Source organism: Chenopodium album, chromosome 1, assembly GCF_948465745.1.
Source record: "Chenopodium album chromosome 1, dcCheAlbu1.1, whole genome shotgun sequence".
Classification (NCBI taxonomy): domain Eukaryota; kingdom Viridiplantae; phylum Streptophyta; class Magnoliopsida; order Caryophyllales; family Amaranthaceae; genus Chenopodium; species Chenopodium album.
In genome coordinates, this window is record NC_137834.1 from 88,886,319 (window position 1) to 88,906,780 (window position 20,462).

At 35.5% G+C, this 20,462-nt stretch overlaps 3 protein-coding genes across 3 annotated transcripts; 1 reads left to right on the forward strand and 2 right to left on the reverse strand.

Moving 5' to 3' along the window:
* Positions 1–2,810: 2,810 nt before the first annotated feature.
* Positions 2,811–9,180, reverse strand: LOC145562142 (DNA repair protein RAD4-like). The gene is made up of 11 exons (XM_081622335.1): positions 8,737–9,180; positions 8,545–8,637; positions 7,136–7,228; positions 6,950–7,051; positions 6,517–6,566; positions 5,515–6,249; positions 4,702–4,927; positions 4,409–4,603; positions 4,167–4,319; positions 3,772–3,981; positions 2,811–3,702 (listed from the first exon to the last, which is right to left on the reverse strand). The coding sequence occupies exons 1-11, from the start codon at positions 9,040–9,042 to the stop codon at positions 3,313–3,315; spliced, it is 2,553 nt and encodes an 850-aa protein (XP_081478461.1). The 5' UTR covers positions 9,043–9,180; the 3' UTR covers positions 2,811–3,312.
* Positions 9,181–9,929: 749 nt separating this feature from the next.
* Positions 9,930–12,868, forward strand: LOC145562152 (putative pectinesterase/pectinesterase inhibitor 51). Its single transcript, XM_081622346.1, has 2 exons — positions 9,930–10,948; positions 11,673–12,868. The coding sequence occupies exons 1-2, from the start codon at positions 10,009–10,011 to the stop codon at positions 12,353–12,355; spliced, it is 1,623 nt and encodes a 540-aa protein (XP_081478472.1). The 5' UTR covers positions 9,930–10,008; the 3' UTR covers positions 12,356–12,868.
* A 427-nt stretch (positions 12,869–13,295) lies between these two features.
* On the reverse strand, positions 13,296–17,734 carry LOC145625446 (UDP-glucuronate:xylan alpha-glucuronosyltransferase 1-like). The gene is made up of 4 exons (XM_081678488.1): positions 17,382–17,734; positions 15,447–15,665; positions 14,655–15,283; positions 13,296–14,548 (listed from the first exon to the last, which is right to left on the reverse strand). Exons 1-4 carry the CDS (start codon positions 17,432–17,434, stop codon positions 13,515–13,517), a joined length of 1,935 nt encoding a protein of 644 aa, XP_081534614.1. The 5' UTR covers positions 17,435–17,734; the 3' UTR covers positions 13,296–13,514.
* Between the last annotated feature and the right edge of the window lie 2,728 nt (positions 17,735–20,462).

Here is a 20,462-nt window from a genome sequence, read left to right on the forward strand (position 1 = left end):
GAGAAGGAGATAGAGAGAAGGAGGAGAGGCGATAGAGGAGAGAGAAGATTAGGGTTAGGGCATATAAAGGAAGGGGAAAGAGAATGGTGGGATTTTTTTTATTAGTTGATTATTGCCACCGGTTCAAAACCGGTGGCCTTTATCATTTATGCCACCAGTTCGGTTTGAACCGGTGGCAATGTACATATGCCTAATCCCGCCCATTTTTTAAGCCACCGGTTTTCAAAAACCGGTGGCCATTGAGCGGTGCCTTTTTCAATTTTTCTACTAGTGTTACTACGAACATTTATGGCAACAAATAATGATCATATATGGTTCCAAAGGACATTATATGACTCCGAGATATATTCCCTAGAATTTCAAGACTTTTTGACACCAGGCCTCGAAACCTTTAAAATTTCTCAAAAAGAGTGGATATTAGCCTTCAATTTTGGAATTTTTTGACTTTTTTTTGCCTAGAAATAAAAATTGCCGAAATGTTTACCATGGTCCCTATTTCACTCTGGAAGTCCTATTGGGTGGGTGGAACCATCCAATTTGTCTTTAAACAGCCAAAATTTACCGATTACACCTTGCACCGATTTCATTAACTCAAGCCTACCACGAACATTTATGACAATATATAATGATCATATATGGTTCCAAACGACATTATATGAACCCAAGATATATTCCCTGAAATCTCAAGATTTTTCGACATCGTACCCAACCTCAAAAATTTCTCAAAAAACGTGGATATAAATCTTCAATTTTTGAAATTTTTGACTTTTTTCGCCTGAAAATAAAAGTTGCCGAAATTTTTACCATGGTCCCTAATATCCTCCGGAGTCCAATTGGGTGGGTGTATCAATCCAATTTGCCTTTAAACGGTCAATTTACCGGTTTACAACTTGCACCATTTTCATCAAATCAAACCTACCACGAACATTTATGACAACATATAATGATCATAAATGGTTCCAAATGACATTATATGACCCCGAGATGTATCCCCTAAAATTTCAAGACTTTTCGACACCGGGCCTTGAAACCTCCAAAATTTCTCAAAAAACATGGATCTTAGCCTTCAATTTTGGAATTTTTTAACTTTTTTTCGCTCATAAATAATTTTGGAATCCAAGAATCACCCTAACCCGTTTTAACCCGTGGAAACCCGAATTAAACCCGACCTATTGTTCACCCGACCCGAATGTAATCCGACCTGTTATTAACCTGACCTAAACCCTACCCAAACCCGTTAAGAAGTATGACCCGACGTGACCCGACTCAAGCATGACCCAACCCAAACCTGACCTGCATAAGTTATGGAATTAACATGAATCGACCCTACCCGAGTTAACCCGACCCACTCTTACCCGACCCAAACCCGACCCGATAACCCAAATTGACAGCTCTAATAGAATATGTGAACAAACGAGAATATAAAATAACAAAAAAATTTGTATACATTCGGTTTACACTAATATTAGTGTACATCGAGCAGTATAATGATAATTTTAAGCCAATTTAGGGTAACTTTTTGCCCTTTTTTGGGTAATTTTGAACATGATATAATTTTTTTATTTTTTTTTTATTTTTTTTATAAATAGAACAAGAAAAGTTTCATAAGGTTAATAAAATTACTTTCAATCACTCCTAATTGAATTTTAGTCATTTAAAATGTGATTCTTTACCAATAAAGGATTATTTTTATTTCTATTGGGTTACTTTATACATATTAGGGTAAATTTTTTTCATTTTAGAGGTAAATTTTGATCATTCTAAGAGATCTTTATAATTATTGTACACCCAATTTTTTTAAGTTTGAGTAAAAGTATAAATATTAGAGAGGGTATAATACTTATCCTCTTGAATAACTTTTCAGCTCAGTTGGAGATATCCACTTTGATGTTGAGTATTGTACAAGATCCTTTAAAGGAATAGAGGATACTTAACAATACCGAAGCATCCCACGCATTCCCATAGCCAAATGACTATGTTTATTGAAAACATAACAAAACAAAACAAAAAAAAAGTATCCGACTTACAGTGCTATGGAGCTACGCCCGATAATATGCCGCATAAATCGACTATGTTACTATAGTGGCTTACAGTGCTATCATGCTATGGAGCTGTGCCTGATAATATGCCATATAAACCAACTATGAAGTATGTTAGTATAGTGGCAATTTTGCAAATATGAGAGCTAGAATATATTATTTTAATAATTACATGCTTCTCTCTCCTCCCCTCCAAAAGCAATTCCTTTTTTCTTCTACCCTCCCAAAGCATTTCTGCTCTCTCCTTTACACAACCACCGTTGCACGACTGCCTTTGGGATATAATTTGGTCGGTCGGCTGAAAGACACCCTAGTTGCAAAGCATGTAAGTTCAAGTTGTACTAACCATTTTGGAAAAAGGAATTTGCTCGTGCAGTGGTGTTAATGGCCGTGGTGGTGGTGCTTATGGTCTTGCGGTGGTGTTAATAGTTGTGGTGGTGGTGCCAATGGTCTTGATGTGGTCATGGTAGTAGTGCTAATGGTCATGTGGTGAATGCAAACGGTTGAAGCTAAGAAAATAAAAAATAAGTTAAGAAAATATAAAAATACCCTTTATATTAACATGTTTTGTTAATATGACATATTAACAAGTATTTTCTTCTTGCAAGTTGCATCCAAACATAGATTGTAACAAGTACTCGTAGCTAAGTAGCTGTGAATGACAAAAAGACGAGCAACATTGAAGTGTGACAAGATTTTGTCTCACATTTTCACTATTCACAAGTTGAAGAGAAAAAAAACACACACACACAAGCACGTAAAACTTGCAAATGATCAACATCAAGCTTCATAGCTTTCTCAATAGAACATCCAAATCCTAGATACACGCTAATTTTAAGTGCAACAATTAAAAAGCATAAAGATCAGTTGAATTTACATGCATAGCTTCTCTAGCCATGAGCTCGAAACCAGGCACCCCAAGAACCAAAACCAGGATTGGATATAACTAAACCTTTACCATTAAAATACAAGTTAGACCTAAAATTTATCATAGCTTCCGATTTGCCAAGCTACATTCTGAAGCTAGATCATAACCAAAATCATATTTTATACAACATTGGCTCAAGATACACAAAAAAACCCAACCTAATTAAGCAAGGCCATACCAGTTAAAAATGTGCTGATGTGCTTATGAAAACCCCAAACCATGACTCATTCTATCTCATCTCCAACCTCATCCTTCCCAAAATCTTGACAAAGTTTCAGCACTAAATTTCCCAAAACTAAAAATCCTTCATGCCAACAGTAAATTATTCTGTAGTGCATTCAAGTGTTAAAGCTCTTCCACCTGAACTGATACTCCACAGCTACACCGTTTTGTTCGAGTCATGCTATCCTCATCAAAACTCTCATCATCTGTCAAAAAGACATGTTCGTGATTTTGCAAGTGCATTTTGTCTGAATCATGAATCTTAGCTCCACGGACATTATCTCGGTGAGGCACAGTACTTTCATTCACATTTGCAGAAGCAGCACATGAAGATTTATTCCGAGTCTTCAAGGGTTCAGTAACAGTTTTTGATTCCACATTGCTCAAGTAAGTATTGTTCAATCTTTGTCGAACAACCATAGATGATAGAAGTTGGTACCACCGAGAAAGTGCCTGCCTCTCCTCCCTCTTCCTTTCTTCCTCCTCTCTTCGCTGCTCCTCTTCTGCATATGCCTGCCAACCTATATATTTAGTGACCAATACTAGCAAAAGAATTAAATACGATAAAAGTGTCACTGTTACCTCTAAAACTATTTCTCTAAATTCCGTGCAGACCACAATGCCTTCATATACAGGTATTGACCGTCCATTTCGAAATTCAAATCCAACCATGGCAGGAGCAAAATTGATCCCGAGTCTCTTCACAACAGGAACCAACCTTGGAAACCGCAGATGCACAGTGCCAGGAGGGAGGCACTTCTCAGACCAAACATCCACTTGACCACGCTCATTCTACAAATAGAGGAATAGAAACCAAGTACAAACCATAAATCCAGGAAAACCAGATGACTCGTTCAGCCAATTCATTAAATCAAGCATTTTTGCAAACATTGAAAACAAAATAGGATGAAAAAACTCAAAATTAAACTATTAAAAATCATACACCACAAAATCTGTAAAAATACACACATTCCTACCTTAGGCACAATTCCATTTACAGCAGGAGGCAAACACAACGGTTCAGTTTGCCACTTTCCAAACAGAGAAACAACTTCATCTGACCCACCCTCGCAGAGATCTTCTACTTCAATAGCTTGTCCTCTACGATTCTTAGAGCTACTCTTCACCACCTTTCAGAAAAAAGAGAACTTGTCAGAAAATACCACAAAGTCCAAAAATTATTATATTGCAAATTTACCATAAAATTATAAAATAATACCTTTGCAGGAAGCTCACTTTCCTTAACTTGCAGCCCCTCACGAAGCCATCTTTCTTTTGTGTGGAGTACTTGAACGCAAGTTCGAGGATAAACAGCATGACCAGAACAGAAACCAAGTACCGGACCTCTTGGATGCAAAGTCTGATACTTTGTAAGCCATTTTTCAATAGCGTACAGTGGATGAGTTCTATAAGCCTGCATTAGCAAACCACGTTGTCCAAAAGGGACAAAACAATGTGAGCATACATTTAGCAAATGTAAATGGCCAATAACATCAATCACAGTCACGATACCTGTTGACTTGTGGGAAGAGGTTCAGTTAATGCCCTCGTTGCCAACTCCATGTCCTCAAGACTGCTCCTACTGTCAACCAAATCTGTCGACTTCATATCTCTGTGATGCACAGGGACCATTCCACCAGTTGCACGAGACTCCAACTGCTTCAATGGCGCTAACACAGCATCCCACCATTCTAAGTAAATTCTTTTTGGGGATATTTTGCACCATTTTTCACAGTACCTGCACTACAAACATACGCGTTTAAAATTCATAAGTGCCTAGAGAATATTCAAACTGTAATTGAAGATTTTACTTACAATTCCACTTTCTCACTCAATACTTTAAACAAATATAAAAATAAAATAAAAAATATGAGCTTGCGAACTCTCTTCATCATTATAAATGAACCGAAATTAACTGTTACATACACCGTATAAATATGAGATCAAACAATAATGAAAACCAAGAATGGAATGAATTCCAAGGTTAACTATCACCCTCTTTTATGGCTCAATCAGTCACAAACTAACTGATTCACTAAAAAATAAAAATAGCTTATGTTTACAAGAAGTAGTGACAAGCTTTAATGAAACACGCACTTGATTGATGGGTCCAAACCCAGAATTAAGTTGTAAAAAATCCAACAGGATCCATAGGTTTTCCATCTTTAAACTAGATATTCAACATTCATATAAGCTTTATCCAGAAAAGGTTGCACATAATTAAGGTATAAAATGAAGAATAAAAGACAAATAAGCCCAGCTGCATAAGTCAGAATCAGAAATCAGTCATAACAAAATTGAAAGTTATCTTCATAGAGAGACAACCTGCGCGTGACATCTTTACCCCCATGACCAGCAAAGGCAACAACATAACTCAAAGACTTCTTGCATGCAGTAACCGCAGCCTCTACCTTCAGCTCTCCATCAACTATAGAATTAACAGCATCAATATGGACCCACTTTCCAGTCATATTTTCACCAGAGCAATAGACCTCTGCCCAATGTAATGGAGCTCCTACTTTTCTTGAACCAATTGCAGTAGATATAGCATGGGAGGATGAGGGAGAATCTTCAGTGATTCTCTTTATTCTTTTAAAGGGAGAAAGGGAAGCTAATGGGCTAGTGGGTGAACCACTAGTAGATGCTTCAGGTTTCCTTTCGGGAGCTACCAGTGCTGTGGCGGACATAGCCATTTGCAACTGCATCTCAAATTCCAAGTCTCCTTTCTTCCTCGGGCACTTGTCCTCCTCAGAAGCGTTCTGTGTCTCATTAACGGGTAGATCTGACTTTATCAACTGATTAGAAGCAAGTGAATCTTTAACTTCGATATTTGTTGGCAAGCGTCCATTCTTAGCTTCAGAAACTGAGGTAACAGAAGTGCTGTGGATATTTCCATGGGAAGCAGATGATTTTGTAGAACTTGTCCCTGTGCTCATTTTACTAACCATAAGTGTTGAAGAGTTAAAGATATCTTTTCTCTCCCTACTGCTTGCATTATATGATTGCTCATTTTCATCAACTTCTGGTTTCAAGGAAGTCACATCCAACACTGACACAAACCTGGAAAACAGAACTTCATTGAGAAAGAAATCATATTCCCTGAGGTACCATTATTCCTAAAACTCATGCACAGGTTGCACAAGCAAATCTTTTTAAAGCTTCTTTCATTGTTTTGGTGAAATTTTTTTGACTGGAGACAATACAGTGACAAAAGATAAAATGTACTTCATATGAGGATATGCACAGTTAAATGCATAGCACAATTTTAAAAAATGCAGATATAAGGGGAAAAAAAAGACAATACTACACATAGCTCATTGAAGTCACCTTGTTGTAAGATTTAGAGCTCTAAATAATGATACAGACAGCGCTGCAACCTGTGACAAAACTCCAGTTAAAGGATATGCATGGAAGCTCATGAAGAAAAGATTAATAGCATAGACATCGTTATACTTTCAACCAAACTCAAGACTAAAACCAAACAGCAAGCACTACAATGACTGATGATATACTCTCCAACCAGTACAACCCAATTTATATTTGTCAGTTGCATACTCAGTAACAAGTATAAACATGCGATATTCTGTCACAATAATGTTAAGATCTACAATAACAAAAAAATGGAATTGATGGTTCATTGGCAAGTATATCAGCCCATTCATTCCAATCTCATGCTCACAGCACCTATCATGTCACAAACAAAATAAGAAATATAACTACAACTAAAATGAGCCAACTAAGTCTCTTAATATTTAAGAACCTCTTCAGGACTCCCTCCTTGTGCTTCAAGAGCGTATGCTAGAGCTGATTGAAAAGGTTTTTCTGCACTGTTAGGGCTTCTCACTTTGAAATTCTGATGAAACTGCAAAAATTTATCAGGAGAATCAATGAAAGTCTACAGCATAGGATGAGTAGCAAATAGTTGAAAGCATAAACATGTCATTACCCAAGAGACAAGAGGAGTCAAAGCATTAGCAGTAAGTTTGGCAACTTCTGATAACTTCAGTAAGTGTGGTGGTAAAAGTGATAGTAAAGAAGCCTGCCACAACAATCAATTTCAAAAATCAGGTACAAGGACCAAGAGTAAAAGAAAGCTATAGCAAGCATTATGCAAAGTATAGAGATGTGAAAAAGAAGAAAAACTTTTCTGCAAGATAGATAAGCTGCTTGGAAGCTATTGTTGATGTGTGTTGACTGTGTTCTAGTTTCTACACTTCTACTTATGAAAATCTTCAAAGTAAAAAAAAATGGGAAGCAATTTTTTTTCTTTTTTTCTTTTTTTTTATTTGGTGTGAAAGAGAGGGGCAGGCCCCATAAAATAGTTTTTTTTCTTCTTCCCTATGGATCTATTAGAAACATACTCTTTCCTCGCTCATTTTTCAGTGTTACAGTGGTAGGGATAAGACTGCATCCCATTTCCCTAGACCCAGCATAAGTCAAGATTAGATAGAATTCATTGAACCCTCCTAGCGAATTCAGCCTTCTTTTGATTGATTAGCTCCTTCAGACAAGAAGCAAGCTATCCATTGAGGGAGAAGACTGAGATTCAACTTAGTTAGTAAGCCAATATAGATTTTTTTCCTAAACGGCTTCCAATACTTGAGAGATTTTGACAATAAATTAAAACCTTTTCATCATCAATCCTAGTGTACAAATTATCTAAGAAAGTAGGTGCGATATATCAACAAGATAGGAAGAGGTCTGTCTAATGCACATGACACCGTGTTTGCAGCAGAGAGAGACAGAAGAACATCTTTCCCTAATCATAAGCAGTCTTCAAACGACTACATCCATCCAATTCTTACGATCTCTTGAAGATTATATCTTCATATCTCTCACATTATATTCTACAAGTTTGACATCCCTACAACCCTACTTAGTCATAAATCCCATGTTACACCACATAGCAATTTTTTTCCCATCAACTTATTAGTATCTAAATTTCAAACACCCATAATATATATGTAGCTTTCACAGCTAACTTTAAGCATTTACTGTGTAATACACTCCTACTTCCTAATATAATAAATTTATGACAAAGTCGCATCGCAGATTGTTTAATTATGCTTTGGATAATGCTTAATATCACTACTTTTAGCTTCCCTATACTCTAATTGTTCATTGCGCCTCAAGTACCCATGTAACAGTTCATTTAGGGCCAAGATCAAGAATTTTTTCTTAAAATAGCTAAGTTGGACACCAATACACATGCCCATATAGAACTTGAGTACCCGAATCCGAGTAACATACAACTATACAAGTAGTTAACTTCTTTATCATCTAAACTCTAAAAGGGGAGTTAAGAGTAAACAACCCATTCATAACTTCATTATAGCAATAAACCAATATTATCACCTGAATAAGAGGATCATCACAGGCAGCATCAATTAAACGCCCTCTTGCAATCAAACAAAGCAAATGAACCTTATGCACAAGCTCTGCAAATTCCTGAAAATTCAAACATCACCAACAATATTTTATAAAAAAAAAAAAAAAAAAATTGCATAAAATTCAAGGGAAATGAGACTTCATAAAACAAGAATTCACCTTGTCTTCAGCAGTAGCTCTTCGAATACGCTTCTTTTTCGGCGATTCAGGCAAAGCATCAAATTCAATGGTAACCCCATTATTTTGATTAACACTATTGATATTATTGTTGTTAGGACATGAAGAAGATGGAATGCAACCCTCTTCCCAATCGGCTTCGTCGTCTTGAATTTGAGGGTTTGATTTTTCGTCATTTTTGTCGGAATTTTGACGGAATTTGAGAGGTTGATTATCCCGAATGATATCTACACTCTGGAATTTGGATTTTCCGGTGTTTTTCTTCCGTTTAGTGGTGGATTTATCCATTCCCGCCACAATTATGGTAAAATCCCCAAATTTGAATAAACCCTAATTTTTGTTTCCAGAATAGCAGTTGGTTTGTGTGTTTCAGGGTTTGGCGCAATTTTTTTGTTTGGTGTATGAACAGACACTTGCACAGTTGCACTTCCCCCATTCTCCAATCCCTACTAGTGTACTACACATGTTTTAATTTACTCTTAGTGGTATTTGATTTTTGATAAATTGAAATTACTCGCAATTAATTAACGACCCGATCTGATCTGATTGTCTGATTTGACTAAACTTTAACCTTATATATATGATTTTTTTTCTAAAATAAGTAAAATTAAGTTGAACTAAACATACCTTGATTGATATAATAAAGGCTTTATTTGTTTGGCATATCAATTGGTTTATATGTACAGTGTACTTCATATATTGGTACTTTATAATTGCTATAACTAATCAACATGAAATCTTGCTAACGAGTGTCCCCATATATTAAACAACTAATTAAGACTTACTCCATTTTTTTTTATACTTGTAAATGTTAAACTTTTACCCTATTTATATGTTTTTTTTTTTTTACTAACTTTAATAATTTGACAAAAATATAGTTATGTAAAATTTTATTAGATTCGTCCTGATTAATATAATTTTAATCTTAATATCATATTTAAAACGAAGTACTCGGTATATTATTCAACATCATGTGTATGCTCCTTAGTTCGTTGTTGCCAAATTACTAAAACATTTTTGGATCATAAACATTCGTGAGTTTTCCAAACTAAATCCAACACTATAATATAAGATCATTGAACCGTGGTAACACCATGGGTCCACTTTCACCAATAAAACCCCAACACTCAACAAATCACAATAATCTTACCGACTTACCTCATTATTCAATTTCCCTACTCTATTTATTTACACCTTCCCCACTTCACTTTCCATTTTTATCACTCCACTGTCCACTCCACTGAAATTACCATAATGCCCTCACCGCACCACCACCTTCTCCTCCTCCTCCTTTCTCTCTCCACCTTCCTCCACCACTCTCTCTCCTCCTCAACTCCCTTCCTCTCCATTTGCAAAGCCACTCAATACCCTCTCACGTGCCAATCCACCCTCCTTGACTCCAACCCGAACACGACCCGTAACATAAACCCGACCCATATCATCCAAACCACACTTTCACTTTCATCCCACCACATTCAAACCGCCCAATCATTGGTCCGTGACATACTCCGTACATTCCCTAACCATCATAACCGTACTCTAGCCTCGCGTACGTGCCTAGATTACCTCACTCTCTCCTCCTACCGTACACGTATTTCTTCCAATGCCCTCACGTCACGTGATACTCTTCATGATGCACGTGCATGGGCTAGCGCCGCGTTAACTTACCAGTATGACTGCTGGTCTGAGCTTTCTTACGTCAATGGGACGCGCGTGGTCGACAAAACGATGTCGTTTTTGAACTCTACTCTCATGCAGACGACTAGTAACGCGCTTAGTTTACTTCACGCGCTGATCAACTATGGGGATGATATGAAGTCTTGGCGTCCTCCTTTTACGGAGCGTAGCGGGTTTTGGGAGAGAGGTAGTGGGTCCGGGTCGGGTCTTGGGTTTGGGTTAGGGAGAGTGGAGTTGAGGGGAAGGGTAAATGTGACGGTTTGTAAGGAAGGAAAGGCGCGTGGGTGTTACGCTCGAGTGCAAGAGGCGGTGAACGAGGCGCCAGCGTGGTTGAAGGCGAAGGGGAAGGATAGATTTGTAATTTACATAAAGGAAGGGGTGTATAAGGAGAATGTGATGGTGCCCTTAGAGAAGAGGAATTTGGTGTTTTTTGGTGATGGGAAGGGTAAAACGGTCATTACAGGGTCAGTAAATACAGGGATTATGGGGATCAGTACTTATAACACAGCAACTGTTGGTAAGTCTATTATTGTTCTTTAATGCATTATTACTAAATTAAGTCGAAATTGTTACTTAGATGTTGTTAATTGTTTTTTGCTAATTAAAACTTAATTTTACTTATTTACTAGAAATATCATTTCTTATTTCATACGGAGTAGTTGTGCAAGAATTGAATGTGTTACTCTTATAGTTTTGTCCGAACAAAAATTTTATTGATAGAAATCTATGATTTCACGATAAGATGTAAATTTGGATAGTCTAATACATCTCTCGGAGTAAGGAGGGAGACTCTAACCAACCGAGCTATCCGCTTATGTAGTACTCCTTATATAGAAGTATTGTACTAGTCCAGTATACTTGAATACTTGATAGTGTATGTAATGCTACTACTAGCTTGCTCCTTTGGTCAATTGGTTATGGGCTTATTCATAACTAGGGAACAGGGATTGAAAGTTATAAATATTAGATAAAGTAAATTAAATGCATTAATAATTCAAAAGGACAAAGAATTAGCTAGAAGAGGATCACATAGTCAAAAAGTGTTGAAAATACAAAATAGGTGGCATCTTATGGGACATCAATCCGTAACAAAAGCTAAAAGGTAAGGTTAATTATGCTTTCCTGTCCTTTTCAATTAATTATGTTTGAATTTTCAAAATTTTTGTAACAACTAACAAGTGATTTTTCGTGAACTTATTTTAGTTGTAAATTGAATATCGACGGCCCTTATGTTTGTGTAGGTGTTAAAGGAGACGGGTTCATGGCGAGTGGGATAACATTCCAGAACACGGCAGGCCCAAACGCACACCAAGCAGTAGCATTCCGATCAGACAGTGATTTTTCCCTTGTCGAAGATTGTGAGTTCTTAGGTAACCAAGACACCCTTTATGCACACTCCCTTAGACAAGTTTACAGATCATGCAACATGGAGGGCAATGTGGACTTTATATTTGGCAATGCAGCTGCCATCTTCCAAGATTGCACCATCCTAGTCAGGCCGCGCCAAGTGGACCCCTCAAAGGGTGAGAACAATGCCATCACAGCTCAAGGGAGGATGGACCCTGCTGAGGCTACAGGGTTTGTGTTCCTTGGATGTCACATTAGCGGAACCAATGAGTACATGAAGTTATGGCAACAAAATCCCAAGGTCCACAAGAATTACCTTGGGAGGCCTTGGAAGATGTACTCGAGGACAATGTTCATACAATGTACAATGGATGGTCTTATATCGCCTGAGGGATGGATGCCGTTCAGGGAAGACTTTGCATTGTCTACCCTTTACTATGGGGAGTTTGGGAATAAGGGACCAGGAGCTGATGTGTCTAAGCGCGTTAAGTGGAGTAGCAGGATTCCTGAAGTGCACCTCAGTGCTTATTCTGCTCAAAATTTTATACAGGCTCATGAATGGAGTTCTAGCTTCTGATTCCTCACATGAGGAAAAATGAACTAGTTGGTACTCGGCGTACTCCTATATATTACTTGTATCATCAATTAACCGATGCATATAGATTGGAGATGCTATGTACACACCAATATGAGTACTCAGATATGAAAAAAGATTACATTATGATCAATATATGAGCTCAAAGTTCTTGTATGAGTGCTTGTTATCAAATTTTAGTATCGTAGTTTAGTCCTGCAAATTAACTACAAGGCAAGTATTTCAATTCCCTGCTCTGATTTAAGTGACTTCCTTTTAAGGTATGCAAAATCATGGTTCAGTATGTAACAATATCAATGGATGGGTGTTCATATAATCACATTGTCACGATTCTCATCTTCGTGACAATGTTACACATAAGGCTAGTGAAGCATGACTGTGATAGTGCACTTTGCTCCAGTGCTGTGTATGGTCATTTATTGGAAGGCACCACAAGGTTCATTTACGGATAGTTTTTTCAAAGGTATGCTCATCTTCTCTAACTGTAAGTTGAACATTTTCGTTCATTGCTAAATGTGGAGGATCATTATAAAAATGAGATCAAATGAATTAGCTACCAATTTCCTACTGTGATTTTGATGTAATGAAAATGAATGTTACCTAGAATATAGACCTTTGTAGTATGGGATTGTTTTGCACATAAAGTACTCAAGATTTAGACAGCTTATACCTGTTTCTATGAGGTAGGTAATTCATTGCCTTTGAACTTTGGATTTCGAGCAACGATTCTTTAAGTCAAAGACATTCTTCAATTTTCAACAACTAATCTGCATAGGTAGCTTTCAATCTTTGACAGTGCAACATGTTAAGTTTAGTTTCTATTTTCCTACAAGATGGCCGGATTAAAATCCAATTCGAGGCTTATTTTGGTTGAAACTCATGCTTCTAGCAAAACTTGTCCTTAACTGAATTAAGAAAACTGAAAAAAAAAAAAAAAAATGACAGTTGATTTGATTTCTGAAACATCTGCTCTGTATTTCTGTAATAGTGTGGAGGTTAAGAGGCTAAATTACTATAGTGAAGAGCTTTATGCAGTTTGTATAGATTCTATAGCTAAACCAAATCCAAAGATGAATCCAAGTATATCACGGTATTTTCAGAAAATAAAATAAAAGGGAAAAAATTGATCAAAAATCCTGGTTTAATGTAAGGAAGAAAGAGGAGTCACTTTAATAGCAGGCGGTGCACGAGCAATAGGCTCATCATCAGTCCAATTTGTCTCACCCCAATGCTTCAACATACCCTTCCAGTTGCACAATTTATCAATGCACTTCTTCATCCTCTTATCTTTAACCGCGATCTTCCAATGCCCATCACTGTAATTCCCTTTCTCAGCCTGCCTTCTATCCCACTCAATCTGAGCCTTCTGCTTTGTTCTCAACAGACAGAACTGCTGCAGGTTCTCTGGCATTGCATCATGCACTTTCCACCACCTTGCATGAGCTATATCACTCGCGAACTCCTGTAAGAAATCTGTATTCCAATTACAGTCATAGTCCTTATGGCATAACCACGGCTTGATACCAAGGTAGTGTAGCACATAAAGTATAGAGGGTTCTGCCCCAAATAGCCTAGTCTTCATTTGCTTCTTCTCTTCCTCGTCGCCTACCCAAAAATGCTTCAAAAAATTCATATGCCTAGGAATTCTGTGCCACCAAGTAAAAATTTCATTAAGGTATCCTTGATCACCTCCATTATATGATTTTATTTCATTTATATGATCCATAAGTAGCTGAAAAGTGCAATTCGAGGGTTCTAAAACCATGACTCCCGAGTTAAATAGAGTAGCATCGTTTCCTGTGGCTGATATCTCCGGCATACTGAAGAGGAAGTCCATGTTTCTTAGGATGAGTAGATCAGCATCAATGAAGATGATCTTGTCGTAATCTGTTAGTTGCCATAACCGGAACTTACTGTAGTTCCATTCATTGTAGGCATCTTTTTCTGCTTTTGGATTCCTTATCCTTTGGATGGTCCTGATCTTCCATCCTGCTGCCTCAAGACCACTCCGATGGTAGTCACTGATGGACTCGTCGACCAAGATGACTAAGTCTCTAGTAGACCCTACCATTCGGATGCTCTGAGCTGCTGCTATGGCACCACAGACATAGACATGAGCGGAATGCAGGATTGTTGCATAAGCTTCCCTCCTTGGGTTTCCCCTGTATGACCTCTCTGTGTAACAAAATAAAAAGAAGTTATGAAATAATACTCTATTAGTCCTGCATTCAGAAATTAAAGGCGCGATATAAAAACATTAGTACAAATGTGTGCATCATACCTTTGTCTTTTAGAGGAAGAGCAAGTTCACAAGAACCAACAGGAAGCTGAAGTTTTTCTCTCAACTTATTCAAGTTTGGCTTATATAACCATGCATTTCCTTCATGTTTTATCAACTCCTTACAACTAAACAGGTTCGGTATTGGGAAGCAGTTAGTGATGAAAAGCAAGTGAACAGGGTAATTCCCTTTGGCTGAAGTTGCAAGTCCAGCTGCTGCAAGCTGTAAGTGCAACCGCGCAACATCTCTAGACCAATTCTGCTGATCAACCTGACAAGGCAGCTTCACAACAATGAGGTCAAGGCGTTTCCTTGGTGGCTCAAGCTTTGGAAGTGAAGGGCAAAATGGTACATCCTTCTCTTCCTCCTCGTCGATCCATTCAGGATACAACGATTCCCATGTTACATTTTCTTCAGCATAGTCTAGGTTCAGGACAGTATGTTCAAGTTCAGGAATTATCTGATTCCAGGATTTTATTTCATCTTTGTTGAAGTTTAAAAGGCCAATTGAATGGTACTCTTTTTCATTGAGTTTGTCAAGAACTTTTGAGATGTCATCCCAATTTATTTGTAAATGTGATGTGTATCTAGGATCAGTACCACCCCATATCCATCTTTTCATCAAAATAGGCCTGCATTAATTAATTCAGAAATTTACATTAGCTTTTCTAATCAAATCCTCTAAATAAACAAGTCAGAAGACTAACGAGCCCTATTAACTGTGAGGGGTTGAGACAATGTGACAATTTTCTCGAGACACTTGTTTACAATTATGAGATCGACATGTGGACATACCGGGAGATGGAGTGTGACGATAAGTGGTGATGACCGCAAAAGGCTGGAGAGTGCAAAAATATAGTGATGAAAGTAACAGAGACAATTATGAGTAAGGCAAGTTTCAAGAGTGGTAACTTGGTCCTGACACCCTTGTTGTTGTCTAGGATAGATGTGTTGGATTGTTTCTCGGTATCTTTTGCTTTGCTTCTGTGCAACTTCCTTTTGTAAATGTCTTCACTGTTAAGCAAAAAAGGAACTTATTTAAGACATTGATATAGTAAGATTAAGCAACATTAGAAAGAATAATTTCAATCAACTCTACTAATTAATAACCAAGTAAAAATATCGCTTTTGATCATTTTAATTTAGTATTAATTAGATGGTAAAGTTTACTAAAGTCTTTGGGTCTCAACGACACCTAGAAGATAGTAACATTGTAGATGCTTATCAACTAGGAATGAATCCAGCGGAGAGGAAATTAAGTTATACTAACATTGTAGTACGTGTTTTTTTTAATAAATGAAGGACATGGCGTAAATTATTTTATACATCTGAGAGTGTGATATATGTTAAATAGTGCATTTAATATTATGCAAAAAGGAACGGTGAAAACTTTATGGATTGGTAAACATAAAGTTTAAAAGTAACAAGATAATACATTATATAATATAACAAAAGGAGGGATTAATAGTTAGGAATTATTATAAAATGTCATTCATCCCCCTACCACCAATAATATGACACTTTCTAGATATTTTCTTTCTAAATAAATTTATGAAAATATTGATGGACAAAGTTATATGTGTACCTCATAATTTTTGGACACGAGATAGTGTATTATGAAGGTGAATTTAATACATAATTGATCTTAAAACTAGGTAGAAAGAGGTTCACATTTGTTCACCATATATCATTTTTTTATGTGCTATCCTATGTTGATGAAATATAATAGTACCCTATTCTATGCATACATGTATTTGATAATTCATTAATATTACTACTTATAATACTGTTGCTAAGGGTTGAGAGAGGAGGGTAAGGAAGATGGTGTCCACAAAGAGGATCGGGAGAGTGTTAATTATGTGACGTATAAACTTACTTCGAAACACTTTTTAATGTGTAGTATAGATGCGAAAGATATAATTAGGACTTATGAGTACGATTGGAGTAGAAATATCGTAAGAAGAAGAGGGTCATTTATGTTAGGGAAAACATTCATCAACTTCTGAGTTGTCCTTGACCTTACTGTTTTTGCTTTCAATATACTCATTGGATTTATATTATTGCTTTATTATTGCCTAACTTAGTTTCTACTCTTTCATTAACTATAATTCTTAATTAGCATGACCAGTTTGTTTAGTACCATAATGTGCAAGCAATCATTGGACCACATTACCTAAGCTAATTACTACTACTTAACCATAATTTGGTTTTTAAAATGATAATTTTGCTTAATTATATGTACTACATACGTATTATTGATCCAATTTTTACGATGGGAAAATAAACTAGCTAGGGTTTGTAAGATTTGCTTGGTTGGCATTAAATCCATCAATCAACTTCGGTTTGTTCACTTTGTAAGAAATTAATTGATGTATGTGACAAAAAATATCTAGTAAGTACATAGTACACACATTATTTAGTGATATTGCATTTTTAGATTAACATAGAATTAGTAATTTACAAAATGACAAGTAATGAACTTTCTTTACCCAAAAAAATAAAATAAAATAAAATAAAAATAAAGACGGGGGAAATCTCAAGGTAGATTAGCATGCAATGCAAGTATGTACGTAGTACATCAAAATATCAAATATTTCTTACTTCAATTCTTAGTTAATTTTACTCTCTTTATGCTTACATTTTGATTTTAGGACTACTTTAATTAAATTGACAAAAGACAAGTAAATACGGAGTAATTATAGTAAGTGATTTAGTAAGTAGAAAACTCACATTGATACGTAGGACCTTTGTCTAGTCTCATTTGGAGTAGTAAATGAACCCATTTTATTTGCTTCTCTTCTTCAATCTTCTTCCTCCTCCTTCAAATGCAAATCTTAAACTTTTACTAAACAATTATATTGCATAACATTTTATAATTTCGGACAAATTCATCAAGTTCTTGGAAACTTTATCATAAAATCTAGTGATATATAAGTTTGTTATGAAGAGCTTTTGTTAGCGCATCAAATCATAGGTAATGGAAATAGAGATGATCGATCGAACAAGATCGAGAAAGAGAGGAGAAGAGGGGATGAGGAATTGTGGTGGTTGTAGAAGGATGAAGCAAAGCAAGAGTAGGAAGAAATGGTAGAGAACGTAGGACGACAGGAAGATGAATTGAGTCAATATAAGGGTAATGCATAGAGTAACGTCTACTTGAATTTTTCCTTTTTTTTTTTTAGTATTTCTTTTTTCTCTACACTAATCTTATTATTCTATGAAATGAAATGATCTATGTATAAATATGTAGTATTTCCATTTTCATGGTTGAATTTTTTTATACTTCTCTTCTTGTAAGTTGTTAAATTGTCATATTGAACCCCACTGATTAATGTACTACCTAATTTTAATATACTTAGTGACTTAGTGTCAAATGTTTTTTATTACTACTATTTTTTAATTTTATCAAACGTACCGTGTCTTTCTCAACCCTTTATTTGTGATTTATTTTACCTATTTTATATTTGCAAATAATTAATTATTTCGCTAATTAATTTATATTGTAATGCTATGAAAACTAAATCTAAATTAGCTGTAAAATAATTTTTTTTAAATTATTTTTTTTATCTCTACTTGTGATATAAGTATATAACACTAAAACTTTTTAAAATTGAATTCACTGAATAATAATTGTATAAGATGTTTTGTTACTCTTCTTAGATACTCCAATTTGTATTAAATACACCAGTAATTATGTACGGACTGTACTGTATAATAACATAGTATACTGTCGAACCATTAGATATCCTCTATTATTAACTCATTTATCACTAGGTTTAACCAAAATGCATGCATAAATCAGCTCTTTCTGAATCCTATTGATTTGAGAACAGTACGACTAATTTATTTCTTTACACTTCATAATTCATAGAAATGTAATAGTAAACTCGTAAGAATTATAATATAGGTCCATGATAATAGAATTAAAAAGTAACTAACTACCATGTCCTAGAACATTGATAAAGCAGAACACTAGCTAGTATGATTATCAAAAGCTAGCATATGCCACTTTTAATGCATCATTGACATTTTTTAGTGTAAGATCAAACACCAAAAATGGAGTTGAAAAATGGAAAAGTACATCCAATGAACAAACTCTTAACTTCCTCCTTTTTACTTTTACTTCCCTAGGCCCCAGCTTCATTATAATAATTATAAGTTGAGTAATAAAAACAGAATAGTTTTACTTTTGACTACTGTAAAATTAAACTCCTGTTATTTAGAATTAGTTGTTATATTGTCCTGAAAATTGCTAAGATTTTTTATTTTACCATATAGAAATATGATGGAGGAGCCAATGTCACATCTTACTTACCAATAACATATACGCCAACCAATCAATAATCATTTTGTCTAAGGGATAAACATGACTTGAACAAATACATCTTTTGGGTCCAATTTAGGTTTCAAAAGTTATTGTTGGATGAAAAAGAACCTTTAAAGCTAAAGGGCTTATCGAAGATTTGATTTGATAAAAGGTAAATAATTAGCTTAATCAAGAACGTCTAACTATTGCCTACTTACTCTGACTAAGGCCTTAAGTTTAATTTATTTTATTTTTATCTTTAAATCTTTTTAAAAAAAAACATTAAAATAATAACCTTGATCTATCCAATGTTAACCTTCATGGTGTTTTATTTTATTTCTATAAAATTCAGTGTCTGAGAGTAGAAGGGGAAGATAAGAGATCAATTCTCCACCCCCATTAAACACCCTCACTTAACAAAATTCGAAGACATACATACCTCAGAATATGAGGTGAGAGCCTAAATAAGAGTATGTTCACTTCAGCTTAATTTCAGTTCATTTCAGCTTCTAATTTCCTTCTCTCATAAAATATTCATTTTGACTCTATTCAGTTCACTTCAGTTCAGTTCCAATCAGTTCAGTTTAGCTTAGTTCAGTAAATGTGAACATGCCTTAAGTTAATCAAGCTTTTATATCTTGTTTGGTTGTCAACAAACTTAGATAATTTGGTCATTAGGAACTAATTAAGTACTTACTTAATTAGGAAAATTGCATATAATCTAATCTTAATTAACTTTGTTGGTGAGATTGTGAAATGAATGAAAGAGAATGGTAGCTAATAATTTGTTCAGTTAAGCAAGGTTAAAAAGGACAAACAAACCAAACCAAACTAAACCACTGATAATTTAATCTCATAATTATGATTAGTCTTCAAGTCTTAACTCTCAAGTCTAAACAGTGAACTTCATTTTCTTAGGATTAATTAAATTAGGTCCTAATCAAAGATCATACATAGCAAAACGTTACACTTGGCATTAGCATGTTAACTATGATGGCAGCCTTGCACCCATCTCTCCTTCCGTTTATTATATTAATTTTCTTCTACTAACACAAACAATAATATTGGGTTATTGTAGCAAATAAACCAATAAAATAAAGTATGTGAGAGCGAAAAATATAGAAATGTAATCATGAAACAGAGGGAGTATAATAAAAACCGCCAATATTGTACTTGTTTCTAAATTAATAATTCTTGGTATGGTATGGTAAGGTAAAAAAGAAAAAAAGGATAATATAATAGGGAGGATACATAAAATGTAAGCAAAGGTAGGAGAAGAGGATAATACGTGAAGACGTGAGAGCGTATAAAAAGTTGTATTGAAAGCAAAGCAAAACCAACCGAAAGCCAATTGTGCCACTTCATTCATTCACTCCCATGCATGCTTCAATTCTTATTAGCTTACTTGCTTAATTAAGTTTCATATACAAGTATTATTCTAAAGTATGGTCAAGTGAGTCCATGAACTTTAAAGTTTAAACTAATGACTAGTGATACAAAGTATA

Bases quoted from the DNA above. Each gene is read 5' to 3' on its own strand.
- LOC145562142 (XM_081622335.1), bottom strand. From the start codon at position 9,042: ATGGATAAATCCACCACTAAACGGAAGAAAAACACCGGAAAATCCAAA. The intron at 7,229-8,544 runs GTGATAATATTG...TTGTTGTGGCAG, and splicing joins GTGATGATCCTCTTATTCAG to GCTTCTTTACTATCACTTTT. The intron at 4,928-5,514 runs GTTGTCTCTCTA...TTTGTAGTGCAG, and splicing joins GGTAAAGATGTCACGCGCAG to GTACTGTGAAAAATGGTGCA.
- LOC145562152 (XM_081622346.1), top strand. From the start codon at position 10,009: ATGCCCTCACCGCACCACCACCTTCTCCTCCTCCTCCTTTCTCTCTCC. The intron at 10,949-11,672 runs GTAAGTCTATTA...ATGTTTGTGTAG, and splicing joins TTATAACACAGCAACTGTTG to GTGTTAAAGGAGACGGGTTC.
- LOC145625446 (XM_081678488.1), bottom strand. From the start codon at position 17,434: ATGGGTTCATTTACTACTCCAAATGAGACTAGACAAAGGTCCTACGTA. The intron at 15,666-17,381 runs GTGAGTTTTCTA...TTTGCTTAACAG, and splicing joins CAAAGGTCCTACGTATCAAT to TGAAGACATTTACAAAAGGA. The intron at 14,549-14,654 runs GTATGATGCACA...TTTGTTACACAG, and splicing joins TCTTCCTCTAAAAGACAAAG to AGAGGTCATACAGGGGAAAC.